The sequence below is a fragment of the Nylanderia fulva genome, unplaced genomic scaffold, assembly GCF_048542155.1.
Source record: "Nylanderia fulva isolate GAGA-0341 unplaced genomic scaffold, ASM4854215v1 Scaffold37, whole genome shotgun sequence".
NCBI lineage: Eukaryota > Metazoa > Arthropoda > Insecta > Hymenoptera > Formicidae > Nylanderia > Nylanderia fulva.
The window spans coordinates 386,578-401,734 of NW_028190444.1; the positions used below are offsets into that span (position 1 = coordinate 386,578).

The 15,157-nt window shown below is 32.7% G+C and overlaps 1 protein-coding gene across 7 annotated transcripts in view; it reads right to left on the reverse strand.

Annotated features, from left to right (window-relative positions):
* EndoA (SH3 domain containing GRB2 like, endophilin-A) overlaps nt 1–13,952 on the reverse strand; it is a 37,248-nt gene extending 23,296 nt beyond the window's left edge. For 5 of the 7 annotated variants that reach the window (XM_029310079.2, XM_085485502.1, XM_029310078.2 and 2 more), the window contains exons 1-2: nt 13,794–13,854; nt 901–994 (exon numbers count right to left, since the gene is read on the reverse strand). In XM_029310079.2, the coding sequence (XP_029165912.1) occupies nt 901–945 (45 nt within the window). In that variant the 5' untranslated portion in view covers nt 946–994; nt 13,794–13,854. Of the gene's footprint in view, nt 1–900; nt 995–4,853; nt 4,915–13,793 lie in introns of those variants that run through there. The other 2 variants (XM_029310082.2, XM_029310083.2) reach the window with 2 other exon arrangements.
* Between the last annotated feature and the right edge of the window lie 1,205 nt (nt 13,953–15,157).

Sequence of the window (15,157 nt, forward strand, 5' to 3'; positions counted from 1 at the left end):
TAGAATGATTTATTATTTTTAATAAGAAAAAATTTAGATATATTTTTATATATTTAAATTAATAATTAAATTAATAATATTTAGTTATATATATTAATATTCAAACATTAAAAAGAAATTTAGATATTGAAAAAGGGATTAATATTGGAGGCCTAAAATATTTTATTTGTTGCTTAATTATTTTGGCAAACAATTATTATTATATTGGAATAATGGTGAAAAATAGTGTCCTTTCTTGTGCGTAAGAATATTGAAAAGAGCACAGAAAAAAAGGAAACCTTGAATCAAGTATATTTTTATTCTTGAACGCTATTTGATTGATTTAAGCATAGAATGCTCTTTGTAATTACAAATTTTCATTTGCCTTAATAATAAATAATAAATTTATATGGAAGGTTTTTTTGTAATTTTAATATATTGTTTATAAAATAAATTTTAATTGGATACAACATTTTAAATATTGCTCGATAAGTTGGTCTTTTTTGAATATAGTTGTTGTGTTATACAATACACGAGCGAATAGAAATTTTAATTGATAATAATAAATAAATTTGTGTGAAGTATATTTTATCCTTAAGATATATTCTTGTTTTAAAAATCATTATATAGTAAAAACAAACTTACAATTTGTCACATTTGAATTAAGAATTATATATTTGAATTATATATAAGAATTATATATTTGAAAGTATCGCTTATATCCGATGCTCACTTGTCCTTGCAATATTTATAAGTAAATTTCAGCTTCAACCAAGAATATTTTGCACTTTGTTTTAAGGATAAATTATCCTTTATCCAAAATTATTAATATTTGGCGCTATTATAAGGATAAAATATACTTGAATCAAGGCATATTTGCATTCTTTCAAGGATACTGTTTTTTCTGTGAGACACACTCACCTGATTCGCCTTGTTGATCTGCTTCTTGAGCCCGGCGAACGCCATGGTGCTGTCGTGTCGTTGCTTCCTTGGATCACGCGCAAATCGTCTCTGACTGCAACAGAAACGGAAACGAGAAATGTCAAATAAGGTTCTTGGAACAGTAAAGGGTAGGAGAGAAAATGGGGCGAAGGAAGCTTGAATTTATGATCCAGCCAGCTGCTGGCCGTTCGCCAACGTCGAACGGGATGATTTTCAATGCTATATCGATCGCGCATGCATAGTACGTCTATACACATTCTCGGCCGCGTGTGTCTTCCAGCATCGTGTGTGCCACGATTACTACTCGTCGCTGATGTAATTCCTGGTGGCGTCGCGTCGCTTCGCGTGCGGCTTCGTCCAGATACGTGTAATGTAATGCCCAGGCGAGATATACACACAGGCTCCTCGCGTGATCTCACACGCGTGAAACCGCAATCGTGCCGACCCGACCTCTCAACAGGCTCTAATGAGAGCAAGTAATGTGTGCTCTTAGCGCGACACGCGACGTACATCGGCAGGTCGTCGCGTTCGACTTCAAAAGAATATCGACGCGAAAAGTATTGAGACACTTAACCCTGTGTCAATGAACGGGGAACCTGGAGCAACCTTTCAAAATGTGTCGGGATTTTTTTAATACTGAGTGTCCCAGAATTAATGGCGTTAGATTCCTGGGTTCACTTGGAGACGATTTTGCCTCGACGAAAATGTCAATAATGTTCGAGTTATAAGCGATTGAAAATAAAGGGTTTTTCGCTAACTAAGGCTTGTGAAAATAAAATAAAATTACATTCTTTTATTAATTTTATATAGGGTTTACTTTAATTTTAATTTAAAGATTAATTACGAAGATACATGATGGCAAAAATTGGAAACATGCTAAAAATAATGGGCTCTCTCGATATTTTTGCTGAGAAAATATATCACTATTAATTTAGTTATTGAATTCGAACAAGTATTTATTTCAATACTGCCGAATACTACTGCATAAATCATTTATTTGAGACTAATAATATTGATTTGGTGTAAAAATATTTATTTGATATAAAAAAATTTATTTGCTTTGAATAAATAATTGATTAGGCAGTACGGAAATAAATAATTATTAATTTAATATTTTTTTCTGTGAATGTATTCCTTGTATTCCCAAAATATAACGGGAAAGAATATTCGATGCCCAGCAGCTGCTATAAAGCAATTATCGCAGTACAATGTGTCAAAATTGTTATCCGGATCCCCCATTGATGAAGAGATGAAAAAAAATCATACATTGACAGAAGGGTTGTATGACAAGAGAAAAAAGAGAGAGATTCTATGGAGGGATATTGCAAGTATATATAAAACCTAACTATACCTCTTTTTTACTAGCAAAAGAGTAATGCATTATAGATCCATGATTCATAAAACTTAATCATTCATAGAAATCTTCTCTATTACTCTATAGAGCAATCGATGAGTTCATCTATCTAAAGAAACGAGTAATACAAATATTCTTAAATAAATGAATGACCAACTACGTGCATCGATTTTCTATAAAACTCTCTCGTATAGTACAAAAATATTAAAATATAATAAATAGCACACATATTCGATAAACATTTATAAATAATAAATGTATGAAATGTTTGATGAACAAGGAGCAAAAGAAAATTTGCCAGATTATATTTCATCCTACACATCGCAATAAATGTCAATAAATATTATATACTAGCAATAAAAAGATTTATGATAAGAATATTAATTCTATTTGCTGAACATGCAGGAGAAATTGTGAGAAGAGAGAGATATATTACATATGATACAACGACATTGTTTCGCTGTAACGTTATTCTTAAAAGCGAAATATTTTCCTTCAGTCGCAAATGAAATTTGCTTCAGCAGCAAATTCGTATTACTGTAAATAAAGTTACTCTCTCGCAAGATCTTTCGGACAAAACAAGCTCTATTGTAATATCAAATAATTCGTTACGGTAGCAAAGTTTCGCATCAAATATGCAATAGCAGCTACGGTTTTGCCGCGACAGCGAAATCCCTTTTCTCCGTGAATATTGAGTTATTGCAGCTCTCTTAATAAAGGCAATATTGCGCGTCGTTGAATTCATACACGGAGTTGTTTCAGCGAACGCGGTGATACGAAAATGTTTCTATTCGCGCAAAATCTATAAACGGTGAATCTGCGAGAGTAAACTTGCTCTCTATTAACAGCAGGCAACACACAATATTTCTCATCGACGATTGTCTCGCGCATCGAGATACAGATGCAGGAGTTTTAGCAAAAACAAGCGGCATGATATATCTATATGCGCGATAAGTCCATAACGATAAAAGCTAGCTCGCATTTGTCACGTCAAACGCACCAGATCCGATATATTATGTCGAGCTAAAGCAATCTGACCTATAACGAAGAGAGAGAGCAATCTTGTAAAAATTTTTAAATCCATAATTGAAATAAATCCACGACACTCGAATGCAAAAAACGACGATAATATAATAAAATCGTGACAGATTCTCTCCCGAAAAAATAACGCGATGCTCTCATAAATTTCAAGACAAGTTGTCGATGTGAATTTCAAGAAAGCACTTTGAACTGGAAAAAAAAACACTGCGCAGACAGGCGCAAAAAAATGTATATTATACAATTGATCCGAGCACAAAAGGTCGCGGGAATTAAACACGATTAACTAATTAATCCGAAGAGCGTCGAGAGTCAAAGAACTCCGCGAACTAGCACAAACCTTTTGCACTCGCAGAATCGTCCTAAAAAAATTATATCCCATCGTCGATCGAAATAATTAACGAACCGGCCGCGAATCCATCAACGAGCCTACATGGCGGAGGTTCTTAATGTCTAGAATTGTGGCACACATCGATCGCGATATGCACACATATACACACACACACCGTCGAAATCCTGTTAGTGACGAGCCACGCTGATTAATGCAACGTCCTTATTAATGAGTCTTATTAATGGGATTAGAGGCGTAATGATCGCGGGCGTTCCATTAAAAGCGGGTTCGATTGACCCGACCGGTCGTGTCGTTGTTTCGAAAGCAGAAGAAGAAGCAAAGGGAAACAAAAGGGAGAGAGAGAGAGAGAGGGAGAGAGATTCGGAAAGTGGGCGAAAGGACGGTAAGATGGAGGATCGCTCTGACACAGTTCGGCAACGGCGATTGTCCCAATTTTATACTAGCTAGTATAGATTGGATTAGCGATGCACTGGTTGCATCATCGAGCGTCCAATAATTGCGTCGAATCGCTCGAACTCTTATAACGAAATTCTGTGAGTGAAAAAGATGGTGCTGTAGCGTAGAATAATGATTATACTGAATAGTTTTGATAAAAAATATATTATCAGTCGAACTGGTGAAATTTAAATATGAAATAAAAAACTAAATGTGTGTAAAGCTACGAACGGAATAGGTATGATGCGAAAGACTATAATAAGATGTAAGATATAAATAAGGATAAGGAAAGTAGGTGGCACTAGAATACAGAGAACTATAGAGCTATATAACGCTCTCTGTAATATAGAAAGCTCTATATACTGTAATACGTTACATCAAAGTAAAAGTAGACTATAGAGAGACCAGGTTAATCACACAGTTCTAGAATGAAGACAACCGCGTTAGTGGATTCACATGCCTATAACCGAGGATAATTAAACCCTCATCCTCGTTCAAGCTCGCTTATATACTCAGTCAGCGATCTATAATCCGCGAACGAGACGACACACACGTCCCTGTTTCAGAGTACCGTTGATAATGTCACGCCGAATGATCGAGGAAAGGACGACAATTCTCGCCGGAAGCGAAGTAAACCTAACGAAGTGACAGCGCGCGAGATAAAAAAAAAAGAGCGAAGGCTTATACACTGACGCGGAAAAAATATTATTACGACAAGGCCGCACTCGGTCGTGTGTGTTCTCTTCTTCTCACCTTTTTCTTCTCCGTGCGGCCCCCCGGCGAACCGGATGCACCCCTAAATTTGCGCCCCTAAATAACCCCGAGCGGACGGATATGCGTGCTTGACGTGTGCTTGCTTGCGTGAGGTGTAACGTGAGAGGGTATCCCGCGTGGGCCCACGAGCACCGAGCGAGAGCACCACCGGACTACTCTCGCACACACTGCGAAGTCTCCTTCTAGGGGGTAGTTTTGCTGCTGGCCGATCGATACGCGGCCGCACGGCTCGGATTCCCCGTCTCTCTCGCTACCCTGCTGTCTCTCTCCGTCTCTCATACCGCGACTATCCCTTCCCATCCCTCTCTCGTTCCTTCTCTTTCTCTCCAGCGATAGCCGCTTCTTTCCTGTCAGGGACGGATCCAGGAAGAGAACCGAACGGATCGTGTTCCAATTTCTTTTTTGCGTGAAATCATTTTGGTTCATAATTTTGGGATGCTATCCGGTGATAAAATATACTAAAATTGCTGCCGTAGTTCTGTTTTACCGACTTTAAGTTAGGTTAGGTTCACTTTTTATTGAACATACAGATTGAAAAATCTTCCACAATGAAAGTACTAATAATAATGAACGGGGAGCTTTACTTTTGTGTTATTCTTTCATGTCATCTCTATTGGGAGCACCATATTTTGTGCACAAATAAACTGTAGAACTTTTGTATTAAATCAGTATTGTTATGAGCTGATGCAAGAGGTCGATAAAAAATACTGCAATTTTTTAACTTTTATTTTTTTATACGAAATTACAGCGCTTCCCGTTCATTAATATGAGTACTTTAATTGTGGACAAGGATTTTTCAATCTGTATAGCCAATAAAAAGAAAAGCCCTTGAACTCAAAGTCGATAAAACAGACATGGTCAGCATCCCCTTAATTTTATGTCTACACCCCCCGAGACAATTTTCAAGATCCACCGCTGCCTGCCCTTTCTCCCTGTCGCCCTCTCTCTCTCTCCTCTTTCCACGTGCGCCGCAACCCTCGACTTTATTCGCGTACTTCTGCTCTCTCCACGCTTATACCGGGTGTCTGCAACGGTTAAAAGTCATTTTGGTATATATATTCGCTTCGAGAATACGCGCGCACGCGCGGACATAGGGGATGAACAATGTCACCCCCTAGGATAAGGCAACATTTAAATCCCCATTCTTATACCAGCGAAATTTACTCTCGCAATTAAATCATTTGACAGCGTAGTAATAGATCATGAATAAAAAATTAAATTATAATATGTGATATTATATATTTAATAATATATAATGTACGATATTTCTGACTTATAACAATTCGAAAATTGTTATAGGAAAAAATTATATTTTCAATTTATATGTTATTAAGTTTTAGAAAAATATATCTATATACAGTAGCACAGATAGAAAATATTTGTTTACTCTTCATCAAAATTGGAAGAAAAAATATACGTACAACCTACATATAAATCGATAAAATTATCAATTTTACATTTATATCACGTTTTAAAAGGTCGATGGAAATGTATTTATTTATTTTCTTGTTTTTTTTATTTTAAATTAATAGGAGAAATATGATTCTGCCTCGATTGTTTGTGTGTGTAAAAACATTTCACAATGCAATACATTTTTCCAATTTATTACTAACAATAAAATAAAAAATCTTATTACCATATATCAAATATAAAATATATTAAAACCTGCATTCTTAATATTTCTAAATTATTGCCCGTCACATCGCGTTAAGACGTCTGAAATTTTTACAAGACACTTTTCACTATCAGAATTATCTGTCCAACGCCATAAATTCTATAAATAGAGTAACTTCCCTGATATTCCTCGAATATTTTTCCGAGTCGTCGACCTGCGCGTACATTGTCCTTCTGTAAGAAAGCTTCTTTTTCTTTCACAACTCTCTCTCTATGATTGGATAAAAATTACAAGAATAAACAAGCCTTTCAAAGAAGCAAGATCGGCAAATAAGAGCGAGCGAGCTGTGTGCGAATCGATTTTACGACTTATTAATACCGTCCTGTTTTAAAAGGATCTCTCTACGTGTCATGATGATGATGGTGGTCGTCTCAACGACATATCGATTATGAATATAATCAGTGCCCACTCTCGTTGTTCAGCTCTCGCAATACGATTTGTCGCGAGCTCTCGACTTGACAAGCTCTCTCTCTTTCTCTCTCTTTTTGCCAATTATTTACCCTGAGCCTTCCCTCGACCGAACGAAATAATCGTTCATTTAAGTTAAAAGGTATATCCTTTTACGGAGTAATTTTTTTCAATTTAAAACGCGAGACTCTTCCGCGAACTGTCGCCTCTACGTTTAATTTCCCGAGAGACGGTTCATTAGCGTTTGAAAGGGATAAGAATCAAAATCGTTCTTTTCGTGTCTTTTGCAAAATATATGGGTCAACGTGTGAAAGAGTCGGCGATCATTTTTTTTTTTTTTAATTAAAAATTATTTAAAAAAATGATAGTCATATAAAGTATATTAGAAATCAAATGCTTATTTTTCACCTTTTCAAAAATAAGACAATTAATTTTCTAATTTTTTTTACATTTTTTAACAATTCTTTAATAAATTTATTACTATATATTTATATCCCACGCTCAATAAAAATTTTTAATTGCAAGATGCAATATATGACTCTGTGCTATACTATATTACAGTTTATCACAAAGAATTTCCATAATATAAAATAATTTCTCTTAATCATTGTATTCTTGTATCACACAATATAAGACAATTTTCAAAAGTAAGATAAAAATTATATAATTAAAAATTAATAAGGTAAATTATGTGAAGAACAATGTAATATAATTCTTAAAGATTATAAAATAATTTATTCACATCGCGTATTTTATCAACAACTCGGAGAATTTCTATTTTCATAGCGAATAGTGATCGAGCTATGAAAGTGTTAACTTGAGCCGACGAAGAACGGGAAGAAACGACTTTTTTTTTATTTGTGATTTGAAACAGATGCAACAAATGCGATTTAGAGAGAAAAGCAGTTTAAATCTTTAGAAGTTTAAAGGGCAATACTTTCCCACCCACATTGATAATCCTATGTGCCGCAACAGTCTTACCGATAACGATTCAGAAGTATCATGTGAACTCTGAGATTAATTAAAAATTATTAGGACGACTGTATAATACGTACGATAATTAAATTATTTTAACTCACATTCTGCTACAAAAAAAATTCAATTTATTCGAGAAACGACCGTCTCTAATCCTGATAAGCTTCAGATACGTTGTAAACGCGAATGCATTGTCTTGATTAAAAATACTAAAAAAAGACAATAATATTTTCCCATGAAAAATTAAATATACTTCATTTAGTTACTGTACAGAAAATAAACATTATCGTCTGTAATTTTATGCAATTTTATTATTTTATGTGGACACATAATCGCATTATTAAATTTTCCACATACATAAATGCTGTTTAAATCTTTTAAATTGAAATTTCTCATAAATGTAGATACTCAACATCTACATTTTATTAATTTTAAAATAGATAAATTTGTCATAAGAAATAGAAATATAATTTTATAATAAACAGATAATTTTGCATATAAAGTAATACACGTATATCATACACGCTTATTCCTAATTATATACTTTGCAAAGCTCATCAAGTCAGAAACAGCGTTTCCGACTCTAGTTTCCGGGTCTCATATAAATCAGTGAAACGGAATTTTCCCGGAGGAGCCGAGCGCTGATTTGTGCCGGGACGCGAAACTTTCTGCGAATTTGCGAAACTTAGCGCAACACGTCGGACGGTTGCTAAGAAACCCGAACATACGACGACTGGGTCATAATACCGCTATCACTCGATAAGACCCTTCCTCTCCCGTCCATCGCAACCGTATCGAAGTCCGCCACATCCGTCGTACAAATCATCCCCTCCGTAAGATCTTTCTAAAAATATTCGCGCGCCAGCAGGAGGCCACGCGTCTCGCATCCTTTGTCACATTATTGATAACACTATCTGACACGTTTTAGAAATGGCAGTGTCTTATTGTATCTCATATGTCACAAAAATAAGACAAATTTTATAAGCAGTTATGCTACGTATTTTGAAACAAATATAAAACACGTGAGAAAGTGTGTGAAGATATTTTTGATTTTTAGATTCCGAAGATAAATTTTAAAATTGTCTGGATTTTTTATTTGAAATATTTTATCAGATTTTTATTTAACACAAATTATTTTCTTCTTATTTAAGACAAAAATTTTTAATAAATTTAAAAATTATTTGATTTTAATTAAATATTATTGAAATATTATTTACAAAATTATTAATTAAATTATTCATTTTTAATTAAATATTATTGAAATATTATTTACAAAATTATTAATTAAATATTAATTAGATTGCACTAAATAATAATAAAAGCAAATGCTTTTGCATTTCTAATTAATATTTAATTAATAATTCGAGAAAATCTTTTCTTTAAAGTATAATATTTAAACAAATTATTTTTCCATCGTGACGTTTATTATAAATAATGCACGAAAATGATGATTTAAAAATATATCACAAAAATATGAAAAAATAAGACATACATTTTTATAAATTGTGCTACGTGTTTTGAAAAAATATAAAACATGTTTGCATTTCTAATTATCTAAATTAATTTGTAATATATTTTGTATTACGGTGTGTGCTCTCCCTCTTTCTCACATGTTTTATATTTGTTTCAAAATACGTGGCACAACTCCTTATAAAATTTGTCTTATTTTTGTGACAATTTTTAAACCATCATTTCCGTAAATGCATATTATTTATAATAAACGTCACAAAGGAAAAATAATTAACTTAAATATTATACTTTAAAGAAAAGATTTTCTCGAGTTATTTTCGAAAAAAGAAACAAAAATATAGGTCCTGATCAGTTTATCTATCTCAATACGAAATATATAAATAAAACGTATATAAAATGTAATGATAATAAAAAGGATGAAATAATATGACATAATCCTGCAGTAATATAATAACTAAAATAATATTATAAAAGTAAAAAGAAAATAAAATTATACATATATGAATATTGTATATAGAGATTATTCAGACATAAATATGATTTTACGGAGACACACGAAATAATCCTTCATTTTTTAAATTTCGCTCAAAAATCATAAAATTAAATACACATGCGATGCTTTATATATTTATATAATTTCCCTGGTTATTGTATGATTCACATTATACGTATATACTATAGTAAGTTCTATCTTGAGCTAAGTTATCAAAAATCTGACCTTATCGATCGCGAAAATTTCACACGTTATACAAACACTGCCAATAAGTCTGTGAAAATTCCACGTTTGCTACAACGATTTTCTAATAATCGCTAAATTGTTAAAATGACAAAATGAAAATCGACAGCTCTGATACGCTAATCTTACGGGTGATGGGATACTATCGTCATTTCCCAAGGAATCGATTTCCGTTAAAAGAAAACGCGTAGGAGCAAAGCTGTTACAATTGAATAATTCATAATGATGCGCAAATGCAGTGCATTAAAATGAATTAATTCCTATGTTAAAAATTAAGAATTAACTTAAAATAAAATTTACTTAAAGCAAAGTGTTGTAATAAAGAATATAAATAATTTTTACGGAGCCAATTGTCATTAAAATAATTTTATTTAATTATATAAATAATTTTATTATTATTAATTATTAAATATAATATTATATATATTATAAATTATATTATATATAATATATATAATATTTATCGCATTTCATATGTACGCGAGAAATAAAATACCAGAATTTTGCAAATGTCACAATAAACTTTCCATTTCATTCTATAATTATGATATTGATGAAAACTCAAAGCATGTATTAATATATCCCGTATTGATTTATGTCAAGATTAATTACTGCGATAATGTGAAGAATTAACATTATTTGTCATGACGATATTTCTGTAACAATTCGCGATTATTATTTTACTGAAAGTAAACAAAACATGGCAAACATTTTGTACTATGATTAAAGTGTAACTATTGTAATATATTGTAATATATTGTATTATGTACACTATTTTGACTCGCTATGTAATATTTGAAATGATGCTGTTAATACACGGGACAGTATAATTTAAATATCATGATGCATTTAGACATTAGCAGATAAAACATCGGAAACATTTACAATTTGCATTTTGCAGCATAACGTTTATTTTTAATCGCGATCCCAATCATCGCGCAAAGTAATCACGATATGAAATCATTTCTTATATATTTGTGATATCGATGATGATCGATAACTTGTCGCGATAGCGTAATTATCGCGCAAAATTCAGCGGCAAAATTTTTTCACTCAATTATTTTATTGTATCTTCGCAAAAACTGTTTTATATTCATTTCAATTCACTTTAAATTTATATGCAAAGTCGTCACAAATTACACGCGACAGTTTTCCCGTGCAGTTTTATTTCGTCATACATTATTAAAATTTTGCAGTAATATATACATTACTATTTCCGTATTTACAATTTTCGTGAAAATTCTGAAAAGGCGCACGACATTAAAATATAAATAATCTTTTCAATAAAGAAGAATTTACGTGTTTTATATGAAAATTGTACATAAATTATTGGCGAAGTGTAATAAAATCGAGTTACATTAAATTCTGCCGCCCACCTTGAATCCGAAGTAGTGAAATATTAATTAATACCGAAATTTCATCATGTTGAATTATGTGCATATTAAATAGACTATAATCCGATCATATCGTTCGAATAAACAGCTTATTTCATGTCTACTCGTTTTATTGATAAAAGTCAACTCTATATGGGAATAAGAATGTGTAATATAAAAATTTGATTTATATATATATATATAAAAACTTAATCAATTTTTTAATAATGTAATATATATATATATATATATATATATATATATATATATATATAGAATATAAGATATTCCCAGTTGTCTATGCTTCAGAAATTTATATAATTTATTTTGAAATGCTGCATCTATTTTTTTATACTGTTAATGTATATTTTTTTCAGATTATTTCTAAAAAAAAATTATCTTCCTTCTTGAATTATCACTATCTTATCTCTTGTATTGCTAAGTAATTGTTAGTGTTGCGCTACTTGTTAATTCATAATATGTATTTATTACGCAATTCTTTACGAAAAATTAAAAAAATGAAAATATTAATAAAAATTTTCTAATTTTTATTTTTTGCTTTCCTTTACAAAAAATTACACAATTCTTCTCTATTCATTTATCTTAATTTTCTTTAATCATTTATTATTCACTGGAAATATCTTACATTAATTTAAGAAAACATTCGAAATTAATGTTTTCAATTCAAATTGTGATTTAAATTCAAAATATATGTATATCAGTTGAGAAATTTATCATTTATCTTATTATTTGATAACGTACGTTTTTTTTATATTAAAACAAATAATAGCCACAAAAACGTATTTAAAAACCTATTCCTGAATTTCGTGACCGGAAGCGCGCAGCGTTCGTGGCCGAGCAACTCGACTACGAATGTGACACGCGGTAAAAGTCGGAGGTCAAAACGAATTGCGGTAAAAAGAAACGCCGGGGCGAGATCGCGAATGCGGGAGAGCGTTTTTCTGCCGCACTCCGCAGCATCAATATTCGCTCGCACATTCGCCGAACGGCAATTCCAGAGCTGACCCGCGTGTTGAATATTAAATTATTTGTCATTAAGCTGCTATTAGCGATGTGCGATCGCCGAGAGGGTCGATCTGCCTGGACTTCGACGCCTGTCGCGCGAACAGAATCTGCAAAATTCATCCGAAATGAAAATCAGCAGGCTTTAATAAATGTGCTGACATCTCCGATTTAACGACAGTCGCCATCGATATTAATTACAGCTATAATTGCAGTTAAGTGAGGCAATTCTACCGATGTTGGGACATGACTGAATTATCATATCACTCTCTACATAGTACATATGTATAATTATAATATATTGTATAAATATTAATACTATAAAATATATTGTAGATGGAGAGAGAGAGAGAGAGGAAAATTAGCTAATCCTTGAAAACCAGAATAAAATATCTGTTACAAATTAATGGTAAAATGCAAAAATGCAGTTTGTTAATCCGTCAAAATGATCTATCGATATTGCTATATAAAATATATAATATATAAAATATATAATATTACTATATTAAAAAATTGTAATTTCATTACTAATAAATTTGATAATCCCCCTACGTGTGAATAAACGTATTAATAAGATTCTAACAAAAAAGGATGTTGTAAAATTAATTCAAACAGCATTCTGGGAGTTAAACTACGGATGAGAATCAATTGACGTCAATTAAAACCAAGTTTATACGTCCCCGGGTATACATCGTAGATAAAACTATATAATCTAGAGAGAGAAAAGGAAGAGAGCAGTAATGTAATGTCAAAGCCGGATTTCTCCTAAACGTAAATAGAATGGAAATCGAGCACGCGCACAGATCTGAGACACCGAGGAAGAAGATCAATGGTTCTTCTTTTTTCCCAGAACAAATAACGATATACTACTATCAAGCCACGTGATACGCCCACACGCTCATTCACAATCATTCAAAAATCTACCGGGCTATCTCGAGCGACTGATTATTGACAGTCACGAAGATATCGTCGTTCAAAGGAAGTCGACATATCAATAACAATTGCGGAGCAGCAACACGTCATCGCCGGTGCGTGACTTTGACAGGTGACAGGTGTTTTTAATTCATCGCGGGAGCGAATCGCGCGAATCGATCGAGCGCCGGAGTGGAGTTGTATACGTATATATGTACACATGATAGGAGCAAAGCGGGATCGCACGAATTTATACACGCGTGATAATGCATTCTGTAGTGCCTAAGACGAAAGACGGAGCTATTCGAGAGCGCGCGACACGATATGAAGTTCGATTTCACACTCACCGCGAGGAAGAATCTTCCGATGAATGGAGACAGCACACACCGCCAACGCACCGCAATCCGGATCCAACACACTCGACTAACCCCCTGCCAAGATTTGACACAGACCACACGGACGGACAGCTGTTCGCGATTTCGCGCACGACCAACAGACAGCGCCAACGTCAGACGGCAAATGAGTAGGCTTGTGTAGTTCGCGTATGAACTAGTTCGAAAGAGCGCTCCCGTGAGTGAACTAAGCGAACTAGTTCACAACCACTACTAGTTCATTAGTTCGTTTTCAGTTTTACAATTATTCTAAAAACTACTGTAACCTCCCGCTAAAAAAGCCCATCTACAAAAAACTGCAATTGAACCCAGGAGTCAATTGTGTGTACTTTAAAAAGGTAAAAATGCGAAAAGCAAGCAAATTTACTAGATCGTGATCAATATTGGTCACGATCTAGTAAATTTGTGCACTTTTTCGTATTTTTACTCTTTTAAAAAATATACAATCGACCCCCTGGAATCGCGAACTAACAAACTAAAAGAACGAATTAGTTTACTTGGGAAAGGATGAACTAAATTGCGCGCTTCCTATGGTGAACTAACTCCATGTTCCGATATTACTGCCAGTACTGAAAATTTATAGTATACGTAACGTAAACTATAGCATTTCAGTACTGGCAGTGAATATCAGAACACAGCCTAAAATGCCCAAGCCTACTTGTCATGTTGCGGCGCGAATGGGAGGGAGAGAATAGCCGCGCTCGTTTGAGTGGGAATATCGATGTGTGATATATCGATATGCGATATATCGATATGCGATACATCGATGTGCGATATAACCTCGACGCGCTCACCACTTCACATCAATTGATATATAAAGAGAATTAAAATATATATTTTATTATAATTTATATATTTAATGTAATTATATATATATATATAATGATATATATAATTATATACTTATATTATCTATGAACAATTGATTTTTTCATTACAGATTAATATTATGTTTATAATAAAGAATATATACGCTAAGATATTTTGTTAAAGTTTAATCATTTCGTTGTATTAATATATTTACTAATCTCTTTTATATCAATATAGATTACGCACACATGATCGAACAAATTAATATCTTGTTGATAACTTCTTAGTTTTATTTCTACTTAGAAATGAATTAAAAAATTCTTCGATATTCGCACTCGAAGACAACATGTATCCAATGTATACTTTTCCAATATCCATATTTGTATATACTTGTATATATACTTTTTGACATTTTTATACATTCATATACAAAAGCATTAGATTATACATGTTCGCATAATATGATATCCGAATATAAAAAAGTAAACGCGTCATCTACAAGTTTTTAA